The 12498-nt window shown below is 39.2% G+C and overlaps 1 protein-coding gene across 5 annotated transcripts in view; it reads left to right on the top strand.

The window, feature by feature from the left end:
• Positions 1-12498, top strand: part of CEP85L (centrosomal protein 85 like) — a 124111-nt gene that overhangs the window by 46847 nt on the left and 64766 nt on the right. For 4 of the 5 annotated variants that reach the window (XR_012041456.1, XM_072855747.1, XM_072855748.1 and 1 more), the window contains one exon: positions 1455-2221. Coding sequence is in view for 4 of the 5 variants with exons in the window: in XM_072855747.1 (XP_072711848.1) it covers positions 1455-2221 (767 nt within the window). In the remaining variant the exon portion in view is untranslated. The remainder of the gene's footprint in view (positions 1-1454; positions 2222-12498) is intronic. The other variant, XM_072855749.1, reaches the window with a different exon arrangement.

Genomic DNA, 12498 nt, shown 5'->3' with positions numbered 1-12498 from the left:
TATATTATTTTGTGTTGTGCTGCAAGTGCAAGGAATGAGGGAGCCTGGTCCCAAATAAGGAGCACTATGCAAGTTGGCTGTAAGGTTACCTTTATTTGGATACATAGGAAAAGAAGTGCTGCCATTTTTAAAAGTTGTTGCACCGTTGGAAGCTCTCTTCTTTTTCCTATCTGGGGCATGGTATATTGAGTCAAATATATCCTTTGAAAGTTTGCCCAATTAATAATGTGTTCTGGCATTCACCAAATCACATTAACTCAGTGTAGCCATCAAACTGGGTATGTCAGTTGTACTTCTAGAGCAATTGATTGATTTTATTTTTTTTTTAATTCTTTTTAATTGTCCCACTATGAACTCTTGTACCAGTTGACAAATCTCAAAGAAATAAGTTCTCTCTAGGTTAGGATGAGAGAAATTAGAAGAGTGTATCTGTCTTGCTCTTGCCAAAAAGGACCCCAAAAGAATCTTTTAATTAGAGCAATTTCATTCTATCTTCCGTGAACCTAATGAGCAATGTGAGCTTGCTAAGGTGCAGCCATGTGACTTGATGGGAGCTGATCTTCTAATGAGAGGATTAGGTGTTTATTTCTGGTTGTCCACAGCCTGTGATGCTAGGCACATGTTGTTGGGCGTGTGAGCCTCAGCCAGTCCCCAGTGACCTCTCGTTTACCTCTCTCATCTTTGCTCTTCTGTCCCCTCCTGAATATCACCTCACTGATTTCTCTGTTCTTGATATTTCAGGTTGGGATAGATTTCATAAATTATGCTACACACAGTTTCTGTGTGGGATTGTATTTGGGTCTGTAAGTAAGACAAAACCTAAAATGGAACATAAAATTTTTCAGCATCTTGTTTTTTAGCAAATCACCAGGGGAATTATAGTTTGAAATCAGTGAGATCCAAAAGGGATGAATAGTTCTGTCCAAGAGGCCATCATTAAACTGGCTTGTCTCCAGCACTGCCATTTTACAAAGTGCACTTAGTGAATTGTTTTGCCTTTAAAAAATGAGAAGAGGGGTGATAGAACAGGAACCAGTCCTGGGGCTCCTGAATTGTGATACCTCTACCATTTGTGATATAGAAGCTACTTAAAATTATGTGGGGTGGGGGAGAAATCCAGCCTGCCACCTTGAAGCTGGGGAATGAACGCTGCCTTCTGCCCACAGCCTGAGAATTGTGTCTTGAGCTGCTGTTGCCACTGCTTAGCACAGTTCTCTTTTTTTTTTTTTTTTTTTTTAATGATGGCACCTGAGCAAAATAAACTTGAAAATCTCCCACTTTAATAGGTTTCCATTCTCATAATCTTGAATGGTTCAGAAGACCCTGTTTTGTCAAGAAACTTGTTTCCTTTTATTTTTGCATTTCACCTTGAATTTGATGTTTTGTCCTCTGGGCACTGATGTTAATATGAGTTCTGTATTGTACTTATTTACATGATAAATCTCTCTTTCCAGATCATTCAACTTCAAGTGGTACATCCTCGTTTAAGCCCAGCCGATCACTGGTTTCTATTCCCACTGCCCATGTGATGCCGTCTAATGCCAGCTCTTCACTTTCCAAACACAGGGAAGCTTTCAAGTCTGATGGCTCAAAATGGAGTACAAGCTTTGTACGGTCAGGAGGAGGCAGAAATCAGGGTGCCCTGGACAATTCTCTTGACATGAAAGATGCAAGACCGGTAAGAAAATGGTCCTCCTTGTCTAAACTCAGCTCACCAAATACCTTCAGCCAGGATGGTAGTAGTCATTCAGTGGACTCCAGGGCTAGTACAGACAAAGCTGTGTCGCCACAATTAAGGACAAATGGGCCATGTTGTTTGCATGATAGCATGGAGTTGCTAAAAATCGAGGACAAAGAAATGGGGAAAAAACGATCTTCTCTACTGGACTGCAAATACAAATTTGAAACGTGCAGCAAAGACGATTTTGTTTCAGATTCCTCAAGTAGGAGACATGCCTTAGACTTGACCTACAGTGCCTTACCTGAAAGCAAACCTACGGCAGCCAGTTGTGAAGCTTTTGGACAGAGATACGCAACTCTGGGACAACAGGCTGTGAGTGGAGCTCCCATACAGCCAGCAGTGAGGACTCAGATGTGGCTTAAAGAACAGTTACGTGCAAATCCTCTGGACTGCAGGACTGCTGAGGAGCCCTATGGCATAGCTGTATGGCATGCACAGCAGCTTGAAGATTTTAGAACAGGAGGTGAACAGCCTGTGCAGGTAAGGCTAAAGCTTGGTGTTTGCTGCCATCATGTGGCATCATGTGTTATAACTGAGGAATAACAACAGGCAGTTTTTTATAAAACAGGAAAGGGAACAGGTCCTCTTAACTAGGTGATGGTCTCTTTAAACTTTGATTGGGGATGCTGCTGCTTGTTTCTCAATATTACCTGAGTGTCAACAGTTTTCTTCTGACATCTGCTTACAGTTTACTCTGATTCAGTGTGTCTGTCTACATGGGACTAGCATCTCTTTTTCTGAAGCTGGACACAGTAAGAGGTTCCTCAAATAACATTTTCAGTAGCTCTTAGGAGAGTCTTTGGTCACAGTGTAGTGGGGGAATGTGGATGTATTTTGGTCTGAATGGATTTACAAAGAGCCTCCATTTATGCGTTCACTGAAAGAGGAATGACTCCTGCATACTGCAAGGATGAATATTGAGTATCACTATGACTAGGACTTAAAAACTGAATTCAGTTTTATATTACTGCTTATTTTTTAATTAGTTGACTAATATTGGTTGATTCTAATTTATCTGGTTTATTTAAATAAAATAATATGTAGTTTTTATGTGTTATACTTGAAGTATTTTCATATAGAAAACATCAAATGTAGTTTTATGAGACAAGATAACCCTTTCTAACACAACAATTCACAATCTTTGTTTCCAGCTCTTACCCTAATGGGAAAAGACAGCTTGTGAAGGAAGGCAGTATTTAAAATCTAAATGTTCAGACTTACCTATGTAGGTAAACTCGACTTGCCAAGAAAATCCTAAGAAGATTACAATATGTAGATTTTCCTGAAAGGCAGTTTAAGGTTAGACTAGGATATTATCTGAGCAGAGATAACCTAGCTGTATGTGCAAATACCTGTTTTCTCCAGCCTGAAGATATATTAAGTAATTTACAAAGAGTTGTACTCAAATTTTGTTGTTTCTTCCATTGTGTATTGAAGGAAAGATGGACAAGTTCGGAGGTTCTCAAGATCCAATTTTGCTCTTAATAGTGATCTGGAATTTGTATTACTTTTTCTACCTTAAAAAACTTGAATCCCATTAATATGGCTGAATTAATATTAATCCTTAAGGGTCTCTCCAAAAACCTGACATTGTTCCAGGTAGCCACCCTTTTACATGACCCTTATTCCTACAGAAACCCTCATCTTTCTCTAAGCTTTTTGAAGATGTCAATGCCGAGAAATTATGCAGGTAGAGAGCGGAGGCTGAGGGGTCCTCTCAGAGCCAGAGTGATGGGAACTGGCTCACTATGGAGGCTGGGTCGCAGGCACTGCCAGCCGGGCTCTTGGCAGCTGGCAGCTACCAGTGGTGTCGAGCAGCACACGAGGGGCTCGGGGAGCGAGCGCAGGGTACCGTGGAGGAGCTGAGTCTATCCACTCATTCAAGTCCTCCCGAACACCTCTGAGATGTATCTGGCTGCAGCCATCAGCAGTGCTGTCTGTGAGGTTTGTGTGCAGATTACTGTGCCTGGTAGTTCTCCTTTTGGATTTAAATATTTATTCACAGTAAGCTGTATTTGTTTCTTTCCTTCATTTACTATATGTCTCTTCATCATTTTTTATGTACCTTTCACAGCACTTTGTTTAGGATGGGTATTTCAGAAGCTCTTGTTTTTGTTTAAGTCAAAACAACTTCCAGCTTTTGTTTTTCATGTCTCACAAGTGCTTTCTCACTCTGATTGTGATTAAATACAGTGTTTCCTTTTTGTACGAAGGCAAAGTTTCATGTTTGAAAGAGTTGAAGCCCTATATGTATTATTATGGTTATTAAAAAACTTCAGTACTTGCAGGCATTGATGCCGAGCTGTGTTCTGAGGACAGAGCCAACAGGGGGAGCACAAGCATTATTTATCTTTTTGGCTGAATTCATAAAACGATGCTGCACCTTTTCAGGTTTTTGAGGTTGTAAGACTATAGGATGAAGTTTTGCCTAAAACTGTTGGTTTGTTGTTTTTTTTTTTCCTTGTTCCTGTTATTTTTATATCTGTATCAGTATTGATATATATGTTACAGGATCCAGCTAGCCCCTGGCTTAGGAAGCAATGATCCTGTTGGCTGTCTGGTCAGTCCTGGAAAATAGGGAAAGTCCTTGAAGCTGTGGCCTTTGCTCTGCTTACCTGACTTCCCCCTTGATTTCGAGGGTGGCCACAGGGAGTCTGACAGTAATTAAGGGCACAAGGAGTGCAGGGGAGGTTCCTGGAGGCCTTAGCAAGCACTTCCATTGGTATGATTTGGAGTTGTGTTGATGGGCCTTGAAACGTGATCTGTTACACTTTCTCAAGTGAAAAGATGCGGTTGTGATATAGGACCCAGAGAAACAGAAAGTTAAAGCGTGTGCAAGAGCAGTCAGCCTTTGGGCTCTTACAGGCATCCTCTGCTGGCCCTCCCTGCCTGCCCTGTCTTTCTGCCCAGAGGTTACAACTGTAAGGAGGAGGGATGCCAGAAGAGATGAAGAAAGGAGAATGGTTCTTCCTGTCTTGATACCTGGTTTTTGATACCTTGAAACCTCAGCATAAGGACAGGATACTCCTGATTATACGTACAAACTGGGGGACAAGAGGCTGGAGAGCAGCCCTGCGGAAAGAGATCTGGGGGTTTGGGTTGATGGCAAGTTGAATATGAGTCAACGGTGCACCCTGGCAGCCAAAAGGGCCAACCATGTATTGGGGTACACCAAGCATAGCATAGCTAGCTGGTCAAGGAAGGCGATTGCCCCACTCTACACTGAAGTTTTGGGTACCTCAGTATAACAAGGACATCAAACTATTAGAGTGTATCCAGAGGAGGGCAACCAAGATGGTGAGAGATCTTAAGGGCAAGATTTATGAATAGTGACTGAGGTCACATGGTTTGCTCAGCTTGGAGAAGAGAAGGCTGAGGGGTCACCTCATGGCAGTCTACACCTTCCTGGGGGGGGGGGCAGCGGAGGGGGAGGTGCTGATCTCCTCTCTCTGGTGACCAGCGATAGGACACGTGGACATGGAATGAAGCTGCATCAGGGGAAGTTCAGATTGGACATGAGGAAAAAGTTCTTCACTGAGAGGGTGATCAGTCACTGGAACAGGCTCCCCAGGGAAGTGGTCATGGCACCAAGCCTGTCAGAGTTCAAGGAGCGTCTGGACGACACTCTTAGTCATATGGTTTAGTTCTAGGTAGTCCTGTGAGGAGCAGGGAGTTGGACTCGATGATCCTTATGGGTGCCTTCCAACTTGAGATATTCCATGATTCTATAATTGTGCTATGATTTTTCCCCCCCCCCCAAAGATCACAGATGTGCACCTGGGAACTGATAGCTATTATTTCTGAGAAACTAAGAAAACTACAATCCGAAGCAGAATATATACCTAGGAAAGAGAGAGAGCAGAAAGCATAAGGTTTTGGTAGAGGAAGCTGGTGATTTATAAAAGGGGGGGGACCCACCTCTATAGAAACTTTTTTATTTTTCTCTTCCTCTTAGGGGGGATTATTTTTGCTATTTTGCTTTTAATAAGTATGTATGCTGATGGAAATGTAGTGGTTTTTACAGGACTGAAAAAATTGCAATTTATCATCCTTTCACTTTAAAAGCACCATTGCCATGAACAGAAAACAAAATGAACTTTGCTTTTAACTAAAAGTCTAGAGCAGCTTTGTGTATCTTTAAGGTAGGCTGGTAGAGGGAGAGACTATAGAGGGCAGCTGTCACTAATGAAGCAAGAATAGACTGCAACAATTTTCTGAGTTGATTTTGAGGACTGGTGGTTCAGGAACAGCTATGGAACTTAATACAGTCTACAAATAAAGTTTTATGCCTTTACAGACTAGTGTAGACAGTTTACCCCACAAAACTCTGAATTAGGGTTTATTTTTATAAAATCAGACAAGCTTTGAATTTGCGTTTACTGTAAAGGATAATGTATTACAGCCCTTAAAAGCTGTTCCAAGATTAATTACTCTCAAAATTAAGATTCTCTGTTTCCTTAATAGTCTGAATTTAGCTGAATTCAGCATCTACCTATTGTTTTTTTTATTACACTTTGCTCCCCAAATTAAAAAGCCTATAATGTGGCTTTTCCATTCCAATTGTAAACCATTATTTTTAAAATAAAATATTTACTGTGCATTGGAAGGGAGGCTCATAGTGTTGGGCAGAAGACCTACAGCTACATTGAGATTGTCTTTCAGGACATGGTCAGGTTTACAACTGCAGAAAAGATGCTGTGGATCAACAGAACGCCTCTTCAGAGAATGTGCATTGTTCAGCTGTGGGTGTGATGTTTGTACATTTTGGAAACAAATCTCCAAGGAGGATCTGGTCTGTGGTTATTGTGTAACATTATGGAGTTGTATATGAAAATTCTTTTCTCTAGCTAATATGTAGTATTTAATGTATACTTTTTGAAGATAAACATTCTCCTACGCATTTCCAAGGAACAGATTTTAACAGTACTTCAATGAAAATAATTTCCATGCAGAACTTGTATTTCACCATGCACTTAATTATTTTCAGTGTACAGCTGATCTTTCAGCAGACATGACCATTGTAATACCTTTTTTCTTTTTTCTTTTTTTTTTTTTTTTATCCTCCAAAGTAAGGAAGTATGTGATTAGGCCTGTGTTAAGGGAAAAAATGCTTATAATACATGACAGGGATTCCTATTTACTGAACTGGGAGGCCATACAAATCTGGATTGAAAGGCTGTATGTCTTCATGTAAAGGCATTTCTTAAAGTCTGATCCTATTATCTGTCCTATTATCTGAATGTACCTAGGTACATACTGTGTACTGGTCCAGAAATGAGGTTTAAAATGAAAGCGTACCTTTAAAATTGTGGGAGATAATACAATAAGGAGGGTTTCAGAAGGTTGCATATATACTTACTAGCTCTGTACAATCTTGTAGGCATCACATGATGAATCTCTGTTTTTTCCAGTGTATAGGACATCTGTATGATTTCTTCATAGTGTGCTAACTTGTGTCAGAATATAGCAGAAATAATACATGGAAATTGCTTAAATGCATCTTTTTTCCCTTACTGTATCTGGTTTACTGTTTTTACTTCAATGAGGAAAACACTGCCTTGTTCATACCATGTATATAAAGGTTACTGGAAATTTAAATTTTAATGCATTGAGAAATTTAGAGATACTACAACAATCTTCATTTCAAAACAGAGAAGGAAGAAAGTAAACTGCATGCATACCTAGACATTGGTAAACAAAAGTTGTAAAACTTTAATTGAAAGAAAAAGTTATAGCATTCTTCAAATAATATTGTTGCCACAGAAAACTTTATTCTTAAATGTCAACTCCAAACTAGTTTTTCTTATGATCATGGCAGATCAGAAAACTAAAACCAATTAGTATCGACATTTTCCCCGTGCCGCATTTTGATGAAACCATACTTTTCAGCAAGATAAAACTTTTTAACATGAAGAGTTATCACCTTTAGCAGAGTGAACTCCTTCACTGTGAGCCACAATTAAGCTTTTATGTGCTGTTCCTTTTGCTGTGAAGTTGGTAGTCCAACAACTGGGATTGTGTTCGTGGAGTAGGTGCTAGCAGATGATGGGAAACCAAACTTGGACCATGCTTGGTTGCAAAAAGAGACTTGGCATTGGTTAACTGATAACTTGCCAATTTTATATGTCCTCTCAGGAGAAGGCATGTTTCAGTTTCAGCAGCGTATTTGAACATTCGTTGAAGATTCTGTAACTTTCATTGCTGGCTGAGAGGAGGCTGCTGGGGTTGTTTTGTGGGGTTGTTTCTATATGCTAATGGTAGAGTTTCTTATAGAATTCCTTTGTATGTAATTCTGGATCTGGAAGTACGTGACTGTTGGTGGCATCAACAACTCATCTTTCTCCTTTTATTGAAAAGGAATATGTGATTTTTCTTTTTTGTCAGGGCTAAATCATTTGTCTTAATTTCAGCTATTAAACTGTCACAGTGGTTTCCCTAAGATAGGAAAACTTTTGATTATACAGAGGAGCATACAGACAATAAGCTTTGTACAAGTCTGAGCAGTGTATCAGTGAAATGCCATTTTGTTGGAAAACCATTTTTACTCTTTTAAATGGTGGACTAGAGTGGGCTTCATGTCAGTTTCTGTGGTTGTCGTATGCTTTGTGCCGTCTATGTCAAGCACCAGCAGAAATCCTCCTAAATAATACATTACTATGTAACTGTTACAACATATATCCCTTGTGTATGAATTTACAGATTTTTTTTTAAAAAAGCAGACTATTTCAAGATTATCAAAATAAGTGATAAAGTGCTTATGGTGATGTAGCTGTGCAAAGTTTTCTGCTTTAAATGCAAACAAACAGGAATTGATATTACTATATCAACATTAAAAAGCTATAGATGTGTAGTTTGAAGAAGCTATTTTAAATGTTTATTGCAAATATTTCAGAGCAGATGAGAGAAAAGCTTTCATTTTGACTATCTGTGCTGCCCTAGCTAGTGTTGCCTAAGCTTTGGAGCATGTAGCAAAGAGTGGAATGTGGATGCCTGTTAACAGTAGAACTCGCATAAACTTTCTCTTTCCCTAGACATACTGGCTTTTTCCTGTGAAAAGTCTTTCTGTAGGCCCAATTTAGATGGGTCTCTTCCAGATAACTGAACCACCCCACAGTAACCGTCTGGAAATCCCGAGTGTGAACATGAGTAGATCAGCTCTGTAATATATTCAGCACTTCTGAGAAGTGCTGGATCAACAGTGTATGTGCTGAATCAGAGATGTGCTGTTGGCAATAGAAAGCTGGAAGCCGGGGCTTCCCCCACCCCATGAGCAACATCTGCTTCTTTTGCATGTGCGCAAAAGACTGTTAATATGCGTATGTATGGCATTACGTTTACTGTACAATGCATATGTGTTGATGCACTTTGTTCCCATGTTGTGCTTGGGAAAGAGGGATGCTGAGAGTAAGCTGTTTGGCCCCAATCTGGCCACCTTCTTTTCCAGCATATCTCAGGTGTGTAGGGCTACCTTCCGGGCAAATAACTCCAACAGAAGCGCGCTCTTCTTGGTCAGTGTCCTTCCCAGGCACCCGTGGGGAATTTACATCATCCTGTAAAGGGCCATAGAAGAAGGTCCTGTAAGAAGCTTATGTTGCATGCTTAATGTGAGGACAAGCTATGGACTGGGTGATTGTGCTGGCAAGTAACAAGTAGTATGTCAAATACAGCTTGAGGGCTCCCACGCTGCACATTTGACCTGTGCATAAGTGGTAAATCTGTCTTGTTGAGGCTGTAGCACACTTCGTGCGTTTGTGCGGATGCACCTACTGCTTGTGTATGTGGCAGTGTTAAGGGCTTCGTAGGCAGAGTTATGATAACCCTTGTTAATGGTCCTTCATTTTTCAGTTGTTTTGATGGCTGCTTCCTTTGATACTGCTGGATAACACTGATGGCTTCTGGCTTTTAACGTGTTGCTATGAACCACAGATGTCAAAAAAGGTGTAACTATTAATTATGCTTTCATATTTAAACTGAACTTATGCCCATCTCAGCTGCTGCAAGCTGCTTTTCGTGGATATCCTTGTTTCCATCTACAGCATCTCTGCTTTTGCTCTCTGCAGGTAATTTGATGTGTGCTGTCAACTCAATGTAGGTGTTTTGTTCTGTCTTCTTGCTGTAGCCGTGTCATTTCCTGTGAAGTAAATGTTCTATGGAAATCCCATTTTAAAAATTTGATTTCTGCTGCCCCCTTTGCAGAAATGATGTTCCTTGAAGGCTGCAATCTTTTGTAGATCTTTAAATACGAATCAGCTGTAGCAGTGAGCAAACTACCATAACTGCTGACGCATACTTGGATTTCCTCATATACTCAGCAAGGCTTTAGATGCTTTCTTTACTCAATGGCAGGTAGGTAATTGTGCGCAGCTTTTAGGATTGCTTTCTGATAAAATAGGTATGTGAACACTTTCTCTAATTGTCAGATATTTCAATCCATGCAGTCTTTGCATATTTTTATTCAAGTGTCTACGTTATCATTGTAAAACCCTCAAAACAAGATTTGAGAAGGAAAAGGAGCCTTACAGAGGTTCACATCAACTTCACAAGGATAAATGCAAGCACCAGAACCAAGACAATAAGCAGAAAATTGAGTAGCAGGTTAAGACCTCTGTTGTTCGCAAGATCCATAACGTGCATCCGTCTGCCCTCTTGTGCTTGCAGCAGACTCTTGATTGTAGCTTTGGATTGCTCCTTCAGTAGTAAGCAATGTAGATTCACATGAATTTCATTGTGTCCTCAGCTGTTTACCTGTTTTCAGTTTTGGCCACTTAAGAACAAAAATGTTTATTTACAATAACTAGATTTATTTTTTTCCAAAAAAGGAATCTGGATGCTCCAAAAAAGGAATCTGGATGCTCCTACAAACCCTTTTTTCCAAATACCTTAAAAATAAAAAAAAAAATATTGGCGTTAATGATAGCTTTCATTTCACTACTGAAGAACTTCTGAAGAACTGGTTAATGGAGGAAGGACTGGAATTTTATACAGTTTGGCTCTTTATTTTTTTTAATGTGTGTGGTACTCCTCAGGCCCATTTGATTTTCAAAAGAATGGCAATTCTGAAGACTTACTCTGTTTCAGCAATAGATTGTTGAAAATTTACTTTTAAAAGATCTCTGTAGGTGCAAAAAAAGAGAAAACTTTCTCATCTGGGCAAAATGTACCCCTGTTAACAGGACAGTTTCCTACCCTTCTAGGGTTTGGCATCGTGCAGTGCGGTAGGTAGCATTTTGCCAGCAGTGTGCTGTGTAGGATTCATTGCAGCTTTGCAAATGCCTTATTAAGAATCTAGATTGGGCTGGCAGAGGATGCATCCTTAGTGCTTTTAATAGCACATACGCAATAGCTTATTTTAAGATAGTATTAATAACTTAGCAATTGTGTTTTTATATATAGAAATATATATTAAAAATATAAAAAAATGAAAGAAACAAATAGGACCACTCAACCCTAACAGTGAAATGTTGCCAAACCTTCCTTTTAATAACCAGCTAAGTTTTTGAGGAAGATCACAAGAGGGCAGTGTTTTATAGTTTTATATTTTATACGAAAATGGAACTTTTGGCATTCTTTTATCTTAAAAAAAATATAACCAGCTTATAAAGCAATCAGTTTGACTAACTGTCAGATATTACAATAAACTTAGGGCCTGTTTTAAATAATTTAAATTACCAGGTTTCTTACTGAGATGAGCATCAGTTTTTAAAAGAATCCTTATAAATATGTTGTTCTGTTTTTAATCCTTGCAGTGAACAAGAGGTGTTTGCTCATTTCCTTCCATAACCAAAACAGATTTTTTTTTTCCAGTTTTTCACATCTAGGTCAGAGCTAAAAGGACTACATTTGTTGTTAAATAAGAGATATCTATGGATCTTATAGGACTTAACAAATATTTTCTAAATGTATTCTGACAGACACTATTTATTAAAAGCCATACAAATACAGGTATGTGGCCTGTAATCTATAGTATATAAGTATGCTTCCAGATATGAACACGAATGCTCTCGAAATGAATGTGTTCATTACTCTGCTCTAATTTTGGCAGAAAGGATACAGGTAAAGTACATCTTGGCATGAGTGTGTATGTCTGACGGTTATTGTCCTGTGTGTAGTTGTAGAAAAACTTACATAAAAGTTATTTATGTCAGGGGAGGCAAACATTTTCTGCATGTTTTGTGAAAAATTTTATTTAAGCCTATTTTACGCTTGTCTTTCCGCTGATTGGTTCAGTTCTGATAGTAAAGGCAGTTGTTGCTAAGCTGATGCAGAAAAGTTAATAGAGAACTGCAAGTACCTGCTGTCTACCTACTAGTCTTGATCAGAACACAATTTCAATTATGAAATGGGTCATGTCTTCACCTAAAGAAAAATGGGTAGATATATCAATTTTTGCTGAAGAGCTGGCTGAGGAGACACATCTTTAAAACCAGCATATTCTTGTTCCTGATTCAGCTCTTTCCCAGTGTAAAATTGCCATGGCAGTTTATGTCATTTGTTTTTTTGGAAGAAGAGTAATACCAGATTGTTTTGCTTTGCCTGTTTAGCTTGCTTTATTTGCTATCAGTGTGTGTAAGATGAACCTAGCAAAATGATGTAGCCTTGGGTAGAGTGGAACAGAGAAATGAAAACTTAATCCAAGCTACATGCTGTGTTTGGAATTTTTATTATGGCTCATAAAAGTAGTGAACTTTTCAATTACACTTTCATAAAATTCATTAGGATCGCTTATGTGCACTAGTTGGTGAGTGTAAACTAAGTAT

Source organism: Ciconia boyciana, chromosome 3 (assembly GCF_034638445.1).
Source record: "Ciconia boyciana chromosome 3, ASM3463844v1, whole genome shotgun sequence".
Lineage (NCBI taxonomy): Eukaryota > Metazoa > Chordata > Aves > Ciconiiformes > Ciconiidae > Ciconia > Ciconia boyciana.
Note: the sequence above shows the minus strand (reverse complement) of the source record. Positions and strands in the feature narration are given on the sequence as shown.